The 21,362-nt window shown below is 43.7% G+C and overlaps 1 protein-coding gene across 6 annotated transcripts in view; it reads right to left on the minus strand.

The window, feature by feature from the left end:
* Positions 1-21,362, minus strand: part of TRPV3 (transient receptor potential cation channel subfamily V member 3) — a 38,789-nt gene that overhangs the window by 4,833 nt on the left and 12,594 nt on the right. For 4 of the 6 annotated variants that reach the window (XM_061605305.1, XM_061605306.1, XM_061605304.1 and 1 more), the window contains exons 4-17: positions 18,912-19,016; positions 17,656-17,742; positions 16,701-16,858; positions 15,683-15,859; positions 15,015-15,155; positions 14,091-14,371; positions 12,763-12,939; positions 9,649-9,807; positions 8,198-8,299; positions 5,178-5,251; positions 4,031-4,196; positions 3,325-3,391; positions 2,366-2,637; positions 1,091-1,203 (exon numbers count right to left, since the gene is read on the minus strand). In XM_061605305.1, coding sequence (XP_061461289.1) covers positions 1,091-1,203; positions 2,366-2,637; positions 3,325-3,391; positions 4,031-4,196; positions 5,178-5,251; positions 8,198-8,299; positions 9,649-9,807; positions 12,763-12,939; positions 14,091-14,371; positions 15,015-15,155; positions 15,683-15,859; positions 16,701-16,858; positions 17,656-17,742; positions 18,912-19,016 — 2,079 coding nt within the window. The remainder of the gene's footprint in view (positions 1-1,090; positions 1,204-2,365; positions 2,638-3,324; positions 3,392-4,030; positions 4,197-5,177; positions 5,252-8,197; positions 8,300-9,648; positions 9,808-12,762; positions 12,940-14,090; positions 14,372-15,014; positions 15,156-15,682; positions 15,860-16,700; positions 16,859-17,655; positions 17,743-18,911; positions 19,017-21,362) is intronic. The other 2 variants (XM_061605307.1, XM_061605310.1) reach the window with 2 other exon arrangements.

Raw genomic sequence — 21,362 nt, forward strand, 5'->3', positions numbered from 1 at the left:
CTGTTACCAAGGTGGCAGTTATAGAGCTTTGAGGATGGAAAGCTGAGATGGGCTTCATTTGCAGAAGCTAAGTAATGTTTGTACTGTCCTCCAAGTTCAGGCTATGTGGTGCCAATGTGTCCAGAGAGTATATCCAAAAGTTCTCCCTTTTAGTCAATGCTGCTGGATCTGCTGGCATCTCTATAGCTGTTATAGAAAAGTCCAACAGGCTGTGATCCTCAATGTTGAAAGGTTTTGCAACTGGTTGCTCCACTTTTTTTGTTAAGATTGCCGATCTGTGGTTTCTGAAGAGTGTGCATAGGTCAGTTGTGGTTTTTCCTACGCATTGGATATGACATCCTGGTCTTTTGCACTCAGTGACATAAATTATATTGCAGGACCTGCAGGTAATGTTCTGTTTGATGTCGTATGACCTGCCTGTCCTAGTGCTTGTGAAAGTAGCTGTCTCCCTGAGGTACACACAGGTGATGCAGCGTTTGGAGTGACAAGGGTGAGACCCAGGATTGGTGATAGATGGCTTAAGCCAGCCTTTCCCAACTAGTGGGCCACCAGATGTTGTTGGAGCACAGTTCCCATCTTTCCTGACCATTGGCAATGCTGGCTGAGGCTGATGGGAGTTGTGGTCCAACAACATCTGGAGGCCCACTAGTTGGGAAAGGCTGGCTTAAGCACATATATTCCACAACGTTAAACAACAACAGAAAAACCTGCTGCCTGATCATTTTAAATTAGCATGCACAAGGGTGATACAAGGAAAAAAAGTGCTTCAAAACAGATATCCAGGGCAGGAACATCTGAAGACCCTGGCTGCTAGATCCAGCATCCTGTTCTCACAGTGGCCAACCACACGTCTCAGCCGAAAGCCCATGGAGACGGAACAACCATCATGACTAGTAGCCACTGATGCAGTGACAGTAGTCACTGACACACTGTCAGCCCAGTTAAAGGCAGAAGAGCAACTCAGGACTCCGTTCCACTGAACGGCGGGCAGCTGCGGGCAGCTATGTTCATTTTGTGCTCTCTCTCTCTCTCTCCTAGTGCACAATTAACAGGATGGAGCAGCCACATCAAGCTCTGAATGTTTAATTACCTTAAACATAGGCGGGTGTCACTGTCAGCCACTTTGCACCATTCTCCAAGCTGGAATTTTTTCCTCAGGTATTTTGGTAGAAGCTTTTCGGTTTCCACAATAGTCCTTGCTCTCTAGCGGTAACAAGAATATAATGTGTAAAAATACCTTTAAAGAATGCTTGTTGGTTGGTGGATCCCAAGCTCCTAGTACAAAAACAAAGTAGACCCTGCAAACAAAGTCTGCCCACTCTTGAGCCACACCATACATTTATTGCACTATCATTATTTTGTTTATTTATTGCATTCATATCACCTTTCCTCTGAGGAGCTCAAGGTGGCATACATGGTTCTCCTCTTCCATTTTATCCTCACAACGACCCTGTGAGGTAGTTAAGCTGAGAGGCAGCAACTGGCTCAAGGTCACCCAGTGAGCTTCATGGCCAAGTGGGGATTTGAACCCTGGTCTCCCAGGTCCTAGTCCGACACTCTAAACACTTTGCCATGCTGGCTCTCTCAGAGTTCTCTGGGAAGAGGAACTAGCTGATAAACCATTCTCACAACAGTAGATCTGTGAGGGGAATAAGGGTCTCCTAACTACTCAGCGCCCTTCCCAGGATTCTTTGGCGGAAGCCATAACTGTGTAAAGTGGAACAATAGTGGAATAAATCTATGGTGTGAATGTGGCCTTGGTCTGCAGCAGGATGGGGAACCTCTGACCTGCAGGCCTAATTTAGGCCCAGCATGGGTCCCAATTTGGCCCATTGACCTCAAATTACGCCCAGCTGCCTCACACCTGACATGACGTGTGGCTATATATAAACAAGAGCTTGAAGTGAGCTCCCAATTCTTTTGCAAACAGAACTCACTGACAGCACCAATCAGCTGGCTGGGGCTGACTGGTGAGCCTCACTGGGATCAGCTGCACTAAAGAGTTCCCCATCGGAAGCTCCCTGTTTCAGCCAAGGGGGCTTGCTGGCAGTGCTGATCAGCCAATTGGTGTTGTCAGCGAGCCTTGCTTTCTCCATTTGCAGGCACGATGTGGATTTAAACAGCACCTGCAACGAGCTCAGTGAGGCTCACTATAACCATCAATCAGCTGATCAATGATTAGAAGGAGCCCTTGTGAACTGCAGCCCACAGGGGATGGGGGAGTTAAGGATCCAGTCCGCTGGCCAGATCCAGGCCCCGACTCCTGATCTACAGCCACTCAAAACTTCAGAATTTTCTGGCATCCCTACCCACCTTCCCACCACTAAGAAGGCAAGGAGCCCCAGTAGCAATGAGACAACCCAACCTGAAGCCTCCAGATATGTTCACTCTCTTTGGATATGTCCTCCACTGTCTCTCCCATCAGTGCAATCAACATGTTAAGGAGCAGAACAAAGGTCAAGACGACGTAGAAGATGAGAAGCAGCAGAAACAGAATTGGATATTTTGCGTTCTTGTGGATATCCAGGTCACCAAGGCCTAAGGTGAGCTTGAAGAGTTCAATCTCGACGCTCCCTAAAGTGCTGTAGTTACTGCAGTTACTGTCTTCGGGACAGTTTTCTATTAAGGCAGCTAGAGCTGTGTTTAAAAGACAGAAAGAGCAAGAAGGGCAATTGTTTAGTCTAATATATTGCGCACTTGTAGAATTTCTTCTGCATACCAGTCGGCTCCCTTGGAAGCTTACTAGGGCTATGAATGCGATCAGTAATGGCTGCAAACTCCCCAAAGAGGCACCATGCTCATCACTGCATATATCTTCCCCCACAACCAATGGGGGGGAAAATTGAGGGGAAGGGGCAGAGTGTATTTCTTGGGGTGGTGAATTTTGTCCCCCATGTTAGATTTCTGAAAGAGGGATCCTCCCCTCCATTTCTGATTTGGGTTTTGGCACATATGTATTATTTTTATTTTATTTTATTTTTCTTACCTGCCCTTCACCATCCGGTCCAGGTTGGGTTACAATAGGTTAAAATTCAGTATTGAAAACCATCAAAACAAATTACAATCATAAGGAATATATAGGAACGTTAAAACAGGGCAATGAAGACTCAACGGCCACAGAATGGTAACTGCCTGTTGAGAGGGAGAACACTGAAGACCAGGTGGGAGGGGAAATGAAAGAGAGTGGCAGGAAAAGGCAGGCCGTGGTGGGCCATGGGTGCTGTAGGCTTAATCTAGCAAAGATTAGATAGCACATCACTCCAACTGTGCAAAATGTTTTCACAATACCAGTGCCGTGCAAAATAGCCATCAAATTCTGTTTACCTACGCCAAATCCAAGCAGAAAGACGATATAGACCAGTAGAAACTTTAACACATCATGCAAGATGACCTAAACAAAATTAAAAAGCCAAGATGATAGCATGTTATTTATGACCTAAAAACTCTTCATGTTACAGCAATGGTCTCTAAGCACATCACAATCAGCAACAACCCGCTTAGTCTCCATGCATTTGGAAAGCTGACATCCTAATTTTACCTTAAAATACAATTTTACTGGATGTCGATATGATGAGAAGACATATTGCCTTCCACAGCTGCATTAAGATGTGCTTCGGAGATCCTTATGCTGAGTTAGATCATCGTTCCATCTATCTCAGTGTTGCTCAGTAGTGACTATCAAGGTTTGTTATTTGGACTCCAGCTCTCAGGTTTCAAACAGGAAGTTTTCCCCAGCCCTGCCGGGAGATGCCAGGAATTAAACCTGGTACCTTATGCATGCAAAGCAGGTGCTCTGCCACTCAGCTTGCACTTCCCTCAAAGATCAACGACTTCAAAATAAGCAAAAATGGGCATTTGAAGAGCCAAGATAGTGGCCAAATTGCAAAAAATTACAATGTATGACAACTCAGGCCCTCGCTTAATGGAACTGAATTTCTGAAGGATACGTGCGCTTGAGACCAGGTTGCCAGGGATGATGGAAAGACAGCTGCACTCAAATATAGGATGGAGTTTAGAAGAGCGTACTTACCTGTTGAATCATCACGCTGTAGATTCCCATAGACTGCAAACCCCGTGTGAAATATAACAGGTTGGCCCATCCCAAGGACATCGCCAAGACAAGGCACACAAGGTGTTCGTTGTAGGAAAACAGGTGCAAGCAAACTGAGAAGATGACCAACACCGCTTGTATGAAACTGACAAAACACAACCGGGGGGGGGGGAGATGTGTGAGAAAAAAATGGACAATTAAGAATTGGAAAGACTATATTGACATGGATATATAGCAGCTATTAAGGATGGGCGAATCTGTCCATTTCAGTTTCTCTTTAGTTTCTTATTCTTCCAATCTTAAATTCAGTTCTCCACATTTTGACATCAGTTTGTGATTTAAAAAACAAACAAACAAAAATGCAGTCATGAAAATTCATCAGCACTGTGAATGCCCAAATGCTAGAGGGCACTGAACATAAGAAGCAACCTTCTACCAAGTCAAACTATTACTTCATCCGGCACAGTAATGCCCCCGTCACTGCTCCCCAATCTGGTGCCTTCATCCCTCTCCATTGGCCACACTGGCTGGGGCCAATGGGAGTTGGAGTCCAGCAACAACATCTATGGGGCCACAGGATCCCCATCACTGCCTTAGAGAATCTCTCTCTTCCTCTCTCTGACATCAGAAATACACTTGGCCTTAAATGTCATGTAAATTCATTTGTCTAAATCACATCTAGAGTTGGATTCTCACTTCAGATAAATGACAGCGAGAGAGGAAGGGAGCCAGGGACACTGTTAAAGAAAGGCATTTCCTATGAGCCATGCAGTGCAGAGATGGGTTGTTGTTCTTGTTAATAATAATAATAATAAAATGTAAATATACTGCCTTCAAGTTGATTCATGAGGCTAAGTCATTTTCATGAGGCTAAGAGGCAGTGACTGGCTCAAAGTCACCCAGTGAGCTTCATGGCTATGTGGGGATTCAAACCCTTAGTAATAATAATAATAATAATAATTAATAAAAGATTTATTAGTCACTTGATATCCAAAGGTCCCCAAGCGACTTTACACAATGTTAAAACAAAATCAAACAGAACACACTATAAAAACATACAATTAACACCAACAAAACAATAGCAGTTTCAGGGCTGTCATCATCTGCATTCTGACACATGACTTACAATGCAAAATGAAACCAAGCATCAGATAGAATTGTCTGGAGATCCGAAGGCCTCAGCAGGAAGATGGCTACGCTCTGCAGGCAGAAATATCCAGAAGAGATTAAGTGTAGACACAGACACATGCAGAGCAGCTGCCAGGGGTGGACAAATCTGTCCTTTCTGGCTTCTCTCCATGACTCATTTTTCCATTCTTAAGTTTATCTCTGCATCGGTGCATGTGTGTGTGCGCACGCGTGCATGCTTTTAAAGTCCTCGTGAAATTTCTTTTAGCATTTAGTGCACATTTCTCCTAATATACACATTTTTGCAAGCAATTTTCCCTCATATAATGCACTTCATAAGTTCTTTTCCACCAATATACACATTTTTATGCACTCTTTCTCCTGACGTACACATTTTTTTTTTTTCAATAATTTTTATTCAGATTTTCATAAAACATACAAGACAAAATCATAAAACATTCAAAGACAAAAAACAAAATAAAAAATAGTTAAACAAAAAGAAAAAAAGAAAAAAAAAACAAAAATAAAAAATAAAGAGTAAAATATTGACTTCCCATTTGTCAAAGATCAAATCAGTTATAAGTCTATAATATATAACAATCCTGTCTCTTAAGTCATATTATAAAATCACTTTCCTCCAGTAGTTATCTTACTTAATCATCAAATCTCATAAACATTACTTTATTCTTTCCACAAAAAGTCAAAGAGAGGTTTCAATTCTTTAAGAAATATATCTATCAATTTTTTTTTCCAGATAAGCATATCGATTAATCCATCTCATTACTAATTATGATAATCTTATTGTCATAACCATAGTCAAAATAAACATTTCAATTAATCCATCACATCAGAATCTGTTAGGTTCAATAATTTCAGTAGCCATTGTTCTATTATCTCTATTAGTTCCATTTTCCATCTTCCATCTTCAGTAGTCTTGTTAAGTCCAGTAATTTCAATATCCAATCTTCCATTATCAGTATTCCATAATAATCTTGCTGTCAAAGCCATAGTCATATAGTAAGAGTCTGATGGGGATTACCTCTATCCCAAATATTTTCTTGCCATCCATTCTGAATAGGTTGCTGAAATACTGCTGTAAAATCATATCTCTGTTCTTTTTTTCAAAATACACTGGGTCATCTCTTAAAAGTTTTTCCATTGTCACATGGCTGCAGATAATTCCATAGATTTTCTCTATATTGGGCTCCATCACATCATTCCAGTCCAGAAGATTATCCATGCCATTGATAACTTTATCTCTAGAATCTTCATTCATTTCTTCAGAGATAACATTGAGTTCCAAACAATAGATTTTATTTCTAAAGTCCATAGACTCCAAATCTTGTTCCTGTTCCACATTGGTTCCAATCTCCGGGATCTCCTCTCTCACAGGGACCCCTATTCCAGTCTCCAGGGTCGCCTCTCTCACAGGGACCCCTGTTCCAATCTCCGGGGTCTCCTCTCTCACAGGGACCCCTTCCAGGGTCACCTCTCTCACAGGGACCCTTATATCTTTAATCTCCTGCTTCATTTTACTCAATTCAATTTTCATTATCTCAATCTCATCCATTATTTTCTGAAACATAGTTATTTCCAGATTTTCAGCCACTTTCTTAATTGCCATTTTAAAAGAAAAATATAGGAAAACCACTTCTTATTTCAGCAACAATTGGGTTAATACTCCAAACTTGGTGACATCACAGTATAAACAGAGCAGACAGCCTTATCTCTCCAATAGTTAAGTAAACAAAATGCAGTTCCCAGGATCGAAACAATTAATGGCAATCGTCAAGAAACAGATTCGTCAAAATAAAATAAACCAAAAAGAGAGTAGTCTCAAAACAGTATAATATTTTTCAAAATAAAAATCTGGAATAGAAATCCCTCTTCTGTGTATATCTTTAGAATGCAAATCCAGGACAGCTTTTTGCAACAAAAACAGAGATAAGCTATTAATTAGTGCGTAGCAGAGAGAAGTTATGGCTCCCCAGTGAGATGTCAAAAACTGATCAATCTGGCAAATCTCTTTTAAACAGCAACAATTTAAGTCAAGTAAAAGAAAAATATAGAAAGAAGGGTGCTTGCCTGTTAGTGCGTTCTCTCTTAGAAGATAAGGTGAACGTTCGCTTTATCAGATAGAGCTTGCTGTTAAAAATCCGTCCCACCTTCGTCGGCTGGACCTCGTCCCATAAATTAATGAGATCTGGTCGTCCCAACAAAAATAGGCTTTGAGGTTAATCTCTTCGTTTCTCCCTACCCGGGAGAAGTTTAATCAGTCAAAAAAAAAAGAAAAAACTGACTGATATATCTGAATAAGCTTCTTTTGAGGCAGGAGCCCGTCTCAAAAGCAGGCACAGGCTAAGTCACCCTTCCCGGAAGTCCTGACGTACACATTTTTGTACACATCGTTTAGTTGGAGAAGTGCATTACAACATTTGGAGAAGTGTGAATATTTTGAAGGATCGCTGTGTTGTATACACACCGACACAGAGTCCTCAGTATATACACACACACAGTCCTCCTGTGCCGTGTGGAACAGAATGTGATCTTCGCCTAACCAGGAGTGGGAAATCTGTGGCTCTCCAGATAAGGTTGGACTCCCATTGTCAATCAGCAGCAGCAGCCAGCATGGCCAATGGTCAGGAATGATGGAAGGGGTAGTCTAGCAATTTCAGGAGAGCCATAGGTTGCCCCCCCCACCTTAAACACACTAATTTTATTTTTATGATACATACAAAGCAGACACAGCAGTTTACAAAGGCAATGGAATCACACGGCACCTGAATGGATGAAGGGAAGAATTGGTGCAGCCCTGTATGCGTCTACTCAGAAGTAAATCCCATTGAGTTCAGTGGGGCAAGTGGATCTAGGATTGCAGCCTAAACGGTGCAGCACAACCTTTTTTTAAAAGTGTTGGCCTTAACAGAGGGAGGCCACCAGTTGGACTCAGCATCTGACTTGGGCTCAGATGGACGAGAGAGAGAGAGAATTAAAAGAATCATAATGATTGATTCTCACCTCTTTAATTGCTATAAATGCGGCCCCCAGCATCACCGTTACCTGCCCGGTCAGGTGCAGCCAGCCCAGGTTGCTGGCCAGAGCTAAAGGGTATGGTGGAGGCTGAAAACAGGACAGAGACAAGAAGGAAGAGGGGGAAATCAAGGAGTACCATTACTGATTGATCCCATGATCCCATTATTTATATCCCAATATTCAAACTTAATTTTCCAAAGTGAAGTTTTGATGTCCATGATGTCATGAAGTTGTGATGGAGGAAGATGTTGTGGAGATAATGCCTCTCCATGTTTTTTTTTCAGATCAGGGAGTGCAGGCAACTGAGGAGATTGCAGAGCGCTGGAGAAATGCTTACGGGAGAGACAAGCATGCACGCCACCCTTAGCCACTAACGATAAGGTAAGCTCAACCATGTCCCTTAATAGGCCGTCACTGCAATTTGCAAGAGAGCGTCTCCTTCAAGTTCCAAAGATACCAGGAAGCTCCACGGTAACCTGGAGCGGGGCTTTCAGAGTGGCTGCCCCTGTACCGTGGAACAGCATCCCTGTCCAGATACGACAGGTGACCCTATCGGCACTTTCTGGAAACAATTTAAGACATTTTGTTCTGACAAGCTGTCCCAGCTGGATGGAAAGGTCTCTGCCATAGAGTGTCACATATTTTTCGGTTCATCTTCTGTTCATTTTGTGTGTGCTGTTTTAAACAGCTTTTAAGATGTTTTTGTTGTATTTTGTACATCACCTTGGGAATAAGGTGATTAATAAATAACAACAACAATAGTGATAACCCTGGAACAACCAAAATTGTAAATTCTAATGCACCCAGTGAGTGCTGTAGAAAAACAGAAGCCTCTTTCCAAGAGGAAGAAAACTTCCAAGGAATCAGAGGACAAGTTTTGGCACAGCATTGAAACAAAAACCCCTCTACCCATAAGAAATGTCTAGAGTTAAGGTATCTTCACTCAACGCTTTAAGAACGTAAGGAAACCGGGCTGCTGCACCAGGCCAGTGGCCTCTCTAGTCCAGCCTTCTCCCAGTGGCCAACCAGGTGCCCCAACAGGAAGCCTGCAATTAGGACCTGAGTGCAACAGCAACTCTCCCCACTTGTGATTCCTAGTAACTAATATTCAGAGGTATATTGCCTTCGACAGCAGAGGTAGAACATAGCCATCAGGGCTAGCAGCCTCTGTTAGTCTTTCCCTAACGGTGAGAAAAGGTACAGATATAAGTAATTAAAACAATTAGTAATTTCCAGCAGGGCAGCTTTAAGAACATCAGAAGAGCCTGGCTGCTGGATCAGTCCAAAGCAGAGCTTGGAAAAGTTACTTTTCCAAGCTCTGGTCCAAAGGCCCATCTAATCCAGCCTGCTATTCTCATAGCGGCCAACCAGATGCCCCAAAGCAGGACCTCAGCATAACAGGTTTGTGTTTTTCAAATCCATCAGAATCGGCCTACCGTGTCTGCATGAGGCCTGTAGTAGGAGATCAACGTCAGTACCACGTTGTAGATGAAGTATGAGCAGCAGGAGAGAAAAAACATGTGTCTGGCAAATCTTTTCCATTTCATGTGGAGCAAGGAATGCAGAGGCTCCAGTGCTAACATTTCATGGCGATTCTGTGGAAGAGAGAGCAGTTAGTACATTTTGGCCATCATGACCAGATTGGGGGAGGGGGGATGAAGCGTTTGGTGCTTGGAAACAACGGATTTATGACTGAAGCCTGCATTTACATGAGGAGTAGGGCTGCAAGTTTTCGAGTGGTAGATTAATCAACTGAAGCTTTAGTTGATTAACCAACTGGGATCCTACTTTATTGTATCTATTAATTTCATTTATATCTCACCTTTCCTCCAAGGAGCTCCAAGGCAGAATATGTCGTTTCTTCCCCTCCGCCCTCACAACAAACTTGGGAGGCAGATTAATGTGAAAGATAGTGACTAGAGATCATCAAATCTGTCCAGTTTGGTTTCTCTTCATTTCTCATTTTTACAGTCTTCAGTTCTCTATATTTCCATATCAATTTGTATTTAAAAAAAAGCCCTCATGAATATTCATCAGCATCTTAATGCTAATTTCTCCGAATATGCACATTTTTGCAAAGAATATTTCCCTAATATAATGCATTTTTATATGTCATTCTCAATAATGTGTGCATTTTTGTACAGATTACTTGGCTGAAGAACTGCACTGCAAAATTTGGAAAAGTGCATATTTCGACGGATGGCTGTTTCGGTTCTCAGATTGTTTTGGAAAGTGTGAGTTAGGTAGGTCCACCTTTAAATGCAAACTGAACTGAATTTCTCCCCCTACCCCTAATACTGACTGGCCTAAGGTCAACCAGTTTGCTGAGTGGGGCTTTGAACCCAGGCCCCTGCAGTCTTTAAGGACGGTTTAAATTTTTTCCAATTATGCCGCCTGACAAGATCAGCCTCACAGGACCTTCTCTCGGTCCCTCCAATCAAAACAGCTAGGTTGGTACGGACCAGAGAGAGGGCATTTTCGATTGTGGCCCCCACCCTCTGGAATTCCCTTCCTCTCGACCTTCGACATGCCCCCTCCCTGACGGTCTTCCGCCAGGCCCTGAAGACCTGGCTATTCAGGAAGGCCTATAAGACTTCTGGGGTGGACTAGTTTTTATGATGTTATAAACTGGAAAATTGGTTTTAGATTAATTATTAATTATTGTTTGATTTATATGTTGTATTTATTATGTTACTGTACGTCGCCTAGAGTGGCCGTTAACTCAGCCAGATAGGCGACTTACAAATAAAATTTATTATTATTATTATTATTTCCCCAAGGCTATTTTGGTTCTGATTACGGGCTGTCACCCTATTAACAATCAAGTAAGATTTCTTCAGTCAATTAATCTAACAATTAATTTTGCATCCAATTAAAAATGTGGTGTATGATGGTGATTACACACCATGGGCTGTATCCAGCTAAGATCTACTCAGAGTAGACCTATTAAAATTAACAGACCTAAGTTAGTTGTGTACATTAATTTTAATGGGTTTGTTTTTATTTACATAGAACTTTTTTCTGGTAAAATGAAAAGAAAAAAATGTCACCTCTGAGAGAGAGAGAGAGACAGAGAGAATGTAGATATACACATATATACATACATATACACAGGAGTGTAGTCATTGGGGTCACGGGGGGTTGCAGACCCGTTACTTTTTTGGGAGCATGACCCCAGCCAGGTCCCTGTGCACGAACCAATCAGCATAAAAGGAAAGTATGCTAGGCACTGAGAAGAGTCCTTGTCTTTTAGTGCTGATTGCAGCCAGCCAGAGTAAAAGGAGGTGAGTCAGCCACTGAGAAGACTCTTCTCAGCAGCTAACACAGACCCTCCTCTTTCTTTTGTTGTAATGGAGCAAGGGAGACAAGTGTTGCGCTGCAGCCAACTCAGAAGGGACAGGAAGGGGGGAGGCTTGAGTTTCAGGCGCCTCCGCAGCCAGAAGAAGCAGAGTTGGGGATTGTTGTGTCTGAGCAGGATCGTGCGGGAGGGGGGCAGCCTGCTCTCCAGCCAGTTCCCACGAGTAACGCCCTTTCCGAGGAGCCGAGCGCACTGCCCCCAGTTGATGCAGAGGACTTGTGGGGGGAAGCTTCAGAGTCAGTGCCAGCTCCTCCTTTACCAAGCAGTTCCCAGGAGGATTCCAGTGTGGCACCGCCCCCTGACCTCAAGCTCGTTGCTCGGGAGCAGGTGTCTTCAGATGAGCCATTGGATGCGCGTCCCCTGTCTCCTCGTTCCCATCGCCGTGAGAAACGGACAGGGCAAAGACAGGAATTACGAAGGAGTCAGAGATTACATTCGAAAACATTTCCTATATAAGCCTGCCACTCCCAGTGGGGGGTTGTTGAGTCAACTTCCTTCACACGCTGCAGAGCATGTCTAGAGTATAGTTAGGGACTCTAGTGAGTTAGCGTAGGGTTTCCTATGAAGCTCAATGCCTTTGATGTATCCATTACTCTAATAAAACGAGATTTACTTGCACACACACTTCAGCCTCATTCTTTCGGCTCTGGACGGGACAACAAGGGGAAGTGGAAAAGGGGGCGTGGCTCTGACTATCATGATGGGAACCTGCACTTCTGAATTTGCCACTTCACTTCTCTATGATGTGTGTATATATATATATAATGTCTACGTGTAACAAGGAACTGCAACAAAATGTTGCAGAGTGGAGTGCTCCTGTTTAGGAATCCAGCCAGCCAATTAGCCATGTCCCATTCCAGACACTTAATCTCATCCGCCCCCACCCCATTTTCTATCCCCCCACTGCCCCAACAGGCACAGCAACTCAGGGCCACTGAGCATGCACAGTTCTCATTGAACTAATTTTGGGTTTCCCCCTCTTTTGTTAAGGTTTTTTCTCCTCAAATTTTTTTTATGTATTTCTGCAAACCTTGAGGCTCCTCCCTGCTCCAAGCCTGACGATTCCTCCTTCTTTTGCGTAGATGGTGCCGTTTTGACTAAATACAGATCCACGCTTGGAGAAGCGAGTTTACCATTGGTTGATACAGGTTTCCTAAAGTGATGCTTTTCCTTTAAGAGCGCACAGACTTACCCCAATATTTGTATTGTAGACAATAATATCTAGTAAGGAGTTTTCTGAGGTAGTATCCAATTCTGTCAGGTCGTATAGGGAAGATTGCACTGGTCCATAAGCCCAGTCAGTAAATTTTCTGGAAAGACTCCTGTTCGGCTTGTCTTTGATTTCTCTGCTGAGAATGTATTTCAAAATCTAAAGAGCCAATATAGAGATTTGTGAGCAAGTTAAAGTCCTGGGCTGGCAAATTCAACAACAACTACGAGTTGATAAAGCTATGTGAAACCTCCACATTTAGATGCTGTCTATCTTTGAATACCAGTCGCTGGGGAACAACAGATGTGGCTAGTTATGCCATCTGGCCCTGTTCTAATCTTGCATGCCGTGCTTGTGTCACATTCATTAAGCTTGACAGTGGTTATTAAAACACCTACGGATATGCGTTCATTGCATAACTAGAACTCAGTTGTACCAGAGTTATTGAAAACATCTCCCTCCGTTGTTGCAATCAAATGAAAATTAATCATGGCCGCCTTCCCATTGCGTCGATGAAATCCAAAATTATACCAGAGTCTACACCAGGGATGAGGACCATTGGCAGCCCAAGAGCCACACTGCCTCATAGGCAACCTTCCAGGGGCTGCGCGCCAGTTGTAGAACCAGAGGGGAAAAGTGGGCACAGCAACAGATATGACTCTTATCTTTGTACATTCCAGCCTTACAAAAATCAGAGGTTCCTATATACACATACACACAACTCTCCATTCTGTATTCAAGGAAGCAAGATAAACTTCTCACACTTCAAGGACACATTCCAGCCAAGGAGGGAATAGATCAAGGGTGTGGCCTGGGAGAGTTCCAGATGGAGAGCCTGGAGGGTCACATTTGGCCCCTGAAACTTCCCACCTCTGGTCTACATTGTGGCTGGGGGACCCATGGCCTCCCAGATGTTGCCAGATTCCCAGCTCCGATCATCCCTGGCCGTTGGCCATGCTGGCTGGGGCTGACGGGAGCTGGAAAAGAAGGGATGGGGCTCCTTGTAGAGCATTTGTTTTGCATGCAGAATGTTCCAGTGTCAGTCCCTGGCCTCTCCAGTTAGAGCTGGAGAAAGACTCCTTGCCTGAAATGCTGGAGAGCAGCTACTAGTCAGTGTACATAATACTGAGCTAGATGGACCTGTGATCCGATTCTGTATAAGGCAGTTTTCTATGTTCCTATTATGAGTCCAACAGTATCTGGAGGGCCACCGGCTTCCTGATCTACACAAAACCCTCTGTGCATTTCAAACATTTGATAAGATGCAGCTGCCAGGATCGCTCTCTCTTTCCTCCTGCCACCACGCTTACCTCTAACTTTCCAGTTTTTGCAGCCAACTGCAGAGGCGTTAAACCGTCCTTGTTCTTCATTTTCTCCAAATCCCGGCTTTTGCTTCTCAGGAGGATGGTGTCGTACATCCTCCTCACAAAGTCATTTTGCGTCTTAAAGTCTTCTGCTACCGTCACCAAAGCGTGCAATATATTGTTCCCCCTCGAATCCTGGGACGTGATGTCGGTCTTACTGTTGTTCATCAACAGCTCAACTATGTCCGGTTGGTTGGTGCAGGCAGCTAACGCCAGGGGGGTTTCTCCTGGGGAAAGAGTGTATAATTGCAGTTGCAGCCTCCCCATTTTTTTATTTATTCTCTCACCCCAGTGACTTTGTGATGGCTGTGGATAGGAATGGACCAATCGGTCACTTTTGGCTTCTCTCACTTTCTCATTCTTCCAGTCTTCTTCACATTCCCACATTTCCACCTCAGTTTGCAAAATTCAGCAGTCTTTTAGTATGAATTTCTCCTAATACGCATATCTTTGCATGCAGTCTTGCCTAATATACAATTTTTTTACAAAGCAATGTCTCCCTAAAATAATATTATTTTTGCTAGTAAAGGCATTTTTATTAGGCACATTTTATCCCAGTACTGTACATGCATTTTTTTACACTTTGCTTGGCTGGAGGACCACCTTGCAAAATTTGGAGAAGTGCAAATTTCAGAAGATAGTTTCAGTTCACACATTGTTTCATGAAGTGCAAATTGGGTAGGTTTGCATTAAAATTTGAACTGAACTGAATTTCTCCACCATTTCCCTGTGAGAAAGAGAAGCTCCCCCAAACAATCTATTCATTGAGCAGAGCCCAGGGAATAAAAAAAGGTGTATATCAGGCAAAACCACATACAAAAATTATTCCTGCAGTATCAAAGCATCAGCCAGCCTCCTGTGTTTACTTACCAAAATAAAAACCTTCATGCTTGTGCTTAGGATTGAAGAACACGCCTTGCGCGTGAGCGTTCACGTCTGCTCCTTTCTCAATCAGGGTCTGAGTAATGTCGTACTGCCGTCTCTCAATGGCGATGTTCAAAGCTGTCTGCCCTGTGGTTTTAAAAACAACAACATACACATATACAGTTTGTTTATTATTTACTTATTACATTTATATCCCGCCCTTCCTCCCAGTAGGAGCCCAGCTGTTCCATGTTTACAGAGCGCAATACGAAAACAAAAAAGAGTTTTATTCACATTGTGTGCTTTTGTGCACTCAAGCGAGCAACAGGATGTGGTGTTCAGCTACTCAAGGCTTCTTGGACCTTAATAAGAAATTCTTTCATCACAAAGGTGCAGCCAAAGCCCTTGCCACTTCCAGTTTAGTTTCCTTGCTCAATTTTAGGTATGTTGTTACCATACCTTCCTCCATTATGGGGGTTTATATCCACCTACATTTCATCTTCTTTTTGTTGCAACACTCCCAAACGGCATTTATCTCAAATTTTTAACATCTTTTTAACTGTCTATAAATCTGATCGATTCCCTCCCCACTAACTTCATTAACTGGATTAGGGGAGCAAGCAGTCCGAAACTCATCGCAACACTCCTGAGGCTCCAGCTGTACACACATATACCTTTGTAGGCGTCTTCTGTGTATGCGGCATTAACAAGCCTTTCTAAGATCAGATTTTCTTCTGCAAACAAAAGTAATATATTCACAATTTCCTTTGTGTTCTGGTTGATGTTTAACAAGGTTTTCATTAGGCAGGTCTTGCCCGTGTCTGAAGAGGTCATTTTTTTCATTAGGTAGTCTGCCAAACAAACAAAATCCAAGGTAAGAATTTGGGGATTGTGTTAAAATAGGTCCTTAAATAGTATCCTAGAGCTGGAGGGGGCCTCTGTACCTTTGCATTAATTTATTTATTTGCCTAAATTCAGAACTTTGCATTTGTCTCTCTGCATGGGATGGAAATATCTGTCAGTTTCAGTCCTCTTAATTTTTCATTTTTCCAATCTTGAATTCAGCTCTCCACATTTCTGCAGGAATTTGTGATTTTATTTTAAAATCCTCATTAAAATTCTCCGGCATTTGAGTGGGAATTTCTCCAAATAAACACATTTTTGTATGCAGTTTTGACTTAAGTACACATTTTTTGCCAGCCATTTCTAACCATATACTGCATTTTTACATGTTATTTCATTCATATATTCATTTTTACGCACACTATCCCCTAATATATGCCTTTTTCTAAACGTTATGTGGTTGGCGAACTGCATCCCAAAATCTGAATACGGTACGTGTGAATTTCAAAGGATGTCTGTGTTTCCCATATTGTTTCAGAAAGTGTGAATTTGATAGATTCAGCTTGAAATGGGAACTGAATTGAAATTCTCGCTCATCCCTACTCCCTACTCATTTTGTGGGTTTGACCTAGTTTCCCGCTCTTGAGTAAGTCATGTTCAAAACCAGTTGTGCTTTACATACGCAGAGGGACGCAACTCTTCACCAAACATAAATCCTTTGGCACATGGAAGAAAATGTTCAGCTCTTTGGATCAGGTAATTTACCAAGGTGACAGAATTCAATTTTTCTTACAGCAGAATTTGGATTCAAGCACAGTCGGAGTGCCCTGGTTACAAGCTTCAACCTACCTTGGACCGTCAGATTTCTGCATGCATGGGACCGTTCCTTCACTTCAATAAGGAGGTGCTGGAGTTCTTCTACATTGCCCTCGGACACAGCCCGGAACAGGTACTTCTTCAACTTTTTACGGCGATTGTTCTGTCGAGCGCTTTGGGATGAGTTAGTGCTGGATTAAAAACAGAAAAATGCTGGCGTGGAGCGCAGCGGCAGGGAAGTGGTTGTAGCCCAGCTGCAAATCTTTTAAGGCAAGCCTGCCCCATATTTGCAATGCGAGGTAATAATATTGGCCTATCTTGTAGCATTGTTGTTGAGATAACATGGGTAAAATGCTCTGGACACTCGAATGCACTGTAGAAATGCAGTGCGATATTTTTAGGCAAAGGGCGTTGGTCATAGTTTGGTTTGTTTAAAATAATTTCCTATTTATAGGCCTACGTGTGCCATGAATTCTATATTTCAACACCTTCTTAGGGAGGGATTCAGGGTTCAGCTCAGCAAGCTAAACCATGGCTTCATTGGGATCTTAACTAGGGGTAAAGCTGTGAACCATGGTTAGCGCAAACCAGGGTTAAATGTTAAGTCTGCATCCAGTGTTGTGTCTGTTCCTTTTCTGTATGAAGTTGCTTGATATGCAAGTTGTTGTTGTTTTATTTCTGTCCCATTCTTCCTCCCAACGGAGCCCAGGGCAGCAAATATGCCAATTCAAAGTGAAATAAATACATATTTAAAGTCTTTAAAAACAAATTAAAAACATCTAAATACATTTAAAAACATCAAAACATCTACAAATTTTATTTTATTTGCAATTATTCCTAAAGACACGTCCAAATCAAAATCTGTAGCCTGGTGGTCTTGATTTTTAAACCATGCTGGGGCAGGAAAAAGAGGTGGGCTAATCTAACCCATTTTAACATTTAATCTATAGAAAACCACAATGTAGAAATGCATCACATCTCCACTTACCAATAGCTGTCTGCATTTGGGGTATACTCAGTCATATCATCTTGGAGAGACTGTGGGGAATCCATATCTTCACAGTTTGCAGATGCGCTAGACAAAAAAAGGGAGGAGAATAAAAAACTTAAGGTCCAAAGAATATCAGCTGCAGTCAGGAGTTTATAGGAAGCCAAAGAATCCAGAATGAAGATAATTTGCTAGCTTAACACCCTTCATTCTCTGCCTTCAGACAAGTAATTATATATAAATGTTTATATTCAAGGCAAAATTGCATATGTAAATGCGCATGTTAGGAGAGAAGTGCTGGCGAACTTTTGTGAGGACTTTAAAAAACAGAGCACAAGCTGCTGTGGAAGTGGGGCAATCTGATGATTGGAAAAACCAGAAACTCAAACTGACAGATTCATCCACTCTTATCTGTATAGCCACTTAGATGTGGATGTAGATTCGTACTTGTATAGCTAGAGCGTCCCTAGTCTATAATGCTGGAGGCAGGGAACTTGCACCCCATGAAGGCCTGGCAGGAGTCCTAAATTTGGCCTGTAAACCCGTTGCTACCAAGTGTGGGGCAGGTAAAGGTGCGGTTGCGAAGAAACAATTGGGAACCCTAAAATGCACTCCCAGTTGTTACTTGGCTAGCGAGGTTTACATTAGCTGCCTTTTAAATCTGGCACCAAATGTCAGTCCTGCTGAGACTGGTTCCACTCAGGAGCTCATGAGTGGAGTTGATCCCAGCTGAAAGCAGGATTTGCAGTTGGGACCAATCAGCTGATCGGCATTGACTGCAAGCCCTCCTTTCAGCAGGGATCTTCCTTTGCAGATGGGCTTGCGTTCAAAACAAGAAGACAAAGAGCTGCAAGCAGAGTACATTGCTGACACTGTTCTGTAAAGCTGGGTCACTTGATGTCATGGTGATGTCAGGTGATAGGCAGCTGGGCAGCCCCACCCATCAAAGTGGCCTGTGCGACATGGGGTTGCTGGGGATCTGGCCCACTGGCTGGCACACAGTATGTGGGTCCACTCAGCGAGCCTCAGAGCAACAGCTGAAACAGCCTTAACCCCCCTCCTCTCTTGCTTGTGGGAAAGAGAAGTGCCAGGAGAATGGCTGCCTGCCTCTGCTGCTTCAAGGAGGAGGGCTTTTTGCTTCTTCCGCTCGCCAGAGAGCCGAGCGCAGCACTTGCCACGGCGAGTTGAATTGTTGGAGCCTGACCGTGCCTTTTCTTGACAAGGAGAGGGCCGCAAGCGCCCTCGCTGGTACGTACCACGGGCGGATATTGGAGTCCATTGGCTTTGAGAAGACGGGAGGTGAAGTTCGGCTTGGCGTGACGTTGCTGTCAAAGGCTTCAATCTCGAGAAAAAAGTGGGAACTGCCGGATACGTTGGATTAAAAATATGATTAGTGGGAAGGCAAAAAACGAACAGCGACTGGCCACCCAGCCGCCGCCACCACCCTCCCCGTCTGTTTCTATTTCTTTGTCCAGGTGGGCGATATAAAGCTCCACACTGGCGCATGATGGATATATGTTGGACCTACATACACGGGGACAGTCTACCTCTGGTTGCTAAGTGTGGGCGCTGTTGGCTTCATGCCCTGCTTCCTGCCGCCCTGGAGGCATGTGATTGGCCACTGTTGAAACAGGAGGCTGGACTAGAGGGACCCTTGGCTTTCTTATGACTGGCAGTCAGAGTCCTCCAGGCCCCTCTCCCTCCGGCCCTCAGGACTCTACCTAAGCCACACCCCTCACTGGCTCTGCTTCACACCCTCCCCGAGTGTCTTCACCTGGCTAGAAACATGTCAATGAACTCCGGTCGCTCCTCTTGCTGGGCTGGATGGAGGGTGGAGAAGGGCATGTGAGTGTGTGTAGAAACCAGCCTACTGTGCAAAGGCAAAATGTACATTCATTGATGTGTACATTCATTGCCCCGCCCACTTTTCCCTCTGGCCCCGCCCACCGCTGGCATGTGGCCCTCGGAAGGGAATGCGGCCCTTGGGCTGAAAAGGGCTCCTCGTCCTTGAATGAGAGAGCTGCTTGTTGATTGATCACCTGCCTTCCAGCCCTTTATGCAATCACTTCAGTCTGCATCAAATTCTGCAGTGCCATTATGGGGGGAGACAGGACTTCCAGGGAGACTTTGAGGGCTCCCACTCAGCAGAATGAGCAGGAGAGACCCCAAACTCACCCCCATTTTAAAGTAAGTGAGGTCGTCAGCCGAGACTGGTGGCTCTGATGTGAGTGGAGCAGTGAATCCGCTCCAGATCTTTGTCTGAACTTTCAAGGAGCTGCCCAAGGTCCTGAACCTATTTTGGGGTAGATTTCAGCACCTTGGACAGCTCCATAAAAGTTTGGACTAGACCCTGGAGCTGGTTCATTACTCCTCTGACATTGGAGCCTCTAGCCTCCACTGCATATTGCTATCTAAAGCCCCCCACTCCATTAGGCCATTAAATTCTGAATCTAAAATTACCTGACTGCACCACTGATTAAATCTGTGTCTAATAAAAAAAACCTGTAGGTGTCTTTTAGAGAAACCAAAGGAATTGTGGTGGGGGGGGGATATAATAATTGCATAAACAAAGGTGATCACTCATTGTTAGAAGGTCATTTTGGAATGTGGGTCACACCTACCTGCCAAGGAGGGTGCTGAGACCAGTGATCTGCCTGGGAGGAGGAAGTGTCGAGAGAGGAGGGGGGGAAACAGAAGCAGATTTCAGTCTGCCTGGCAAATGAGAAACAAGCTTGGTTTTGTTCTCAGAGCTGGCCAGCAAGAAGGAAGACTGAGGACTAGACGCATGTGCTGCTGTGGGTCTTTTGGGGGTGGGTGGAATGTGCCTGCTTGCGTCCCACCAGCTCCACCTGTATATCTGCAAACAACAGATATTTGCAGATATGAGCTGTCATCAGAGGTTATGGGTTTTTTTTTTAATAATCTGGGAAGAATGATTCCCACAAATAGCAAAAGCCAGTGTGGTGCAGTGGTTAGAGTGTTGGACTATGACCTGGGAGACCAGGGCTCAAATCCCCACTCAGCTAAGAAACTCACTGGCTGACTTTGGGCCAGTCACAGTCTCTCAGCTTAATCTGCCTCACAGGGTTGTTATGGGGATAGAATGGGGGAGTGAAAACCATGTATGTCTTCTTGAGCTCCTTGGAGGAGAGGCAGGATACAATTTAACATTGAAGGTCATCATGAACATGGTGGAAACGGATTTCCTTATCTTATGAGCCAATGTCGCTCGTAAGATCTCTGAGGCTAACCTACCTCACAAGGTTGTGGGGATAAACGGGAGGAGTGCATCATCTGTGCCACTTTGAGTCCCTTGAAGGAAAGTATATATACATTTATATCCTTGAAGGATATAAATGTATGTACTTCAAAAGAGTTATACCCCCCACTGTCCTAAAAATAGTCCAGACAGCTGACAACATCAAGAGTAAAAACCAACAAAAAGATTAAACATTCATAAAACAATGAGTTAAAATATAATCTAGAAATGGAATAGATCAGTCAGTCATTGTTTGTTGAGCCAGTCAACGGAGAACTGGCTCCAAAACAGACTGGAGATGCCTTTGAAAAATCTTGTTCTGAACCCAGTGCCTTGACTCTGAGGGTGGGAAGCTCACACCCCACATTCCCACGCTCCAGGCCTTGGTGTACAGATTCCAAAGCCAGCGTGTGACATTTTTCTGGGCTTACACAGCAGAAGACACGCA

Source organism: Rhineura floridana, chromosome 21, assembly GCF_030035675.1.
Source record: "Rhineura floridana isolate rRhiFlo1 chromosome 21, rRhiFlo1.hap2, whole genome shotgun sequence".
Taxonomy (NCBI): Eukaryota; Metazoa; Chordata; class Lepidosauria; order Squamata; family Rhineuridae; genus Rhineura; species Rhineura floridana.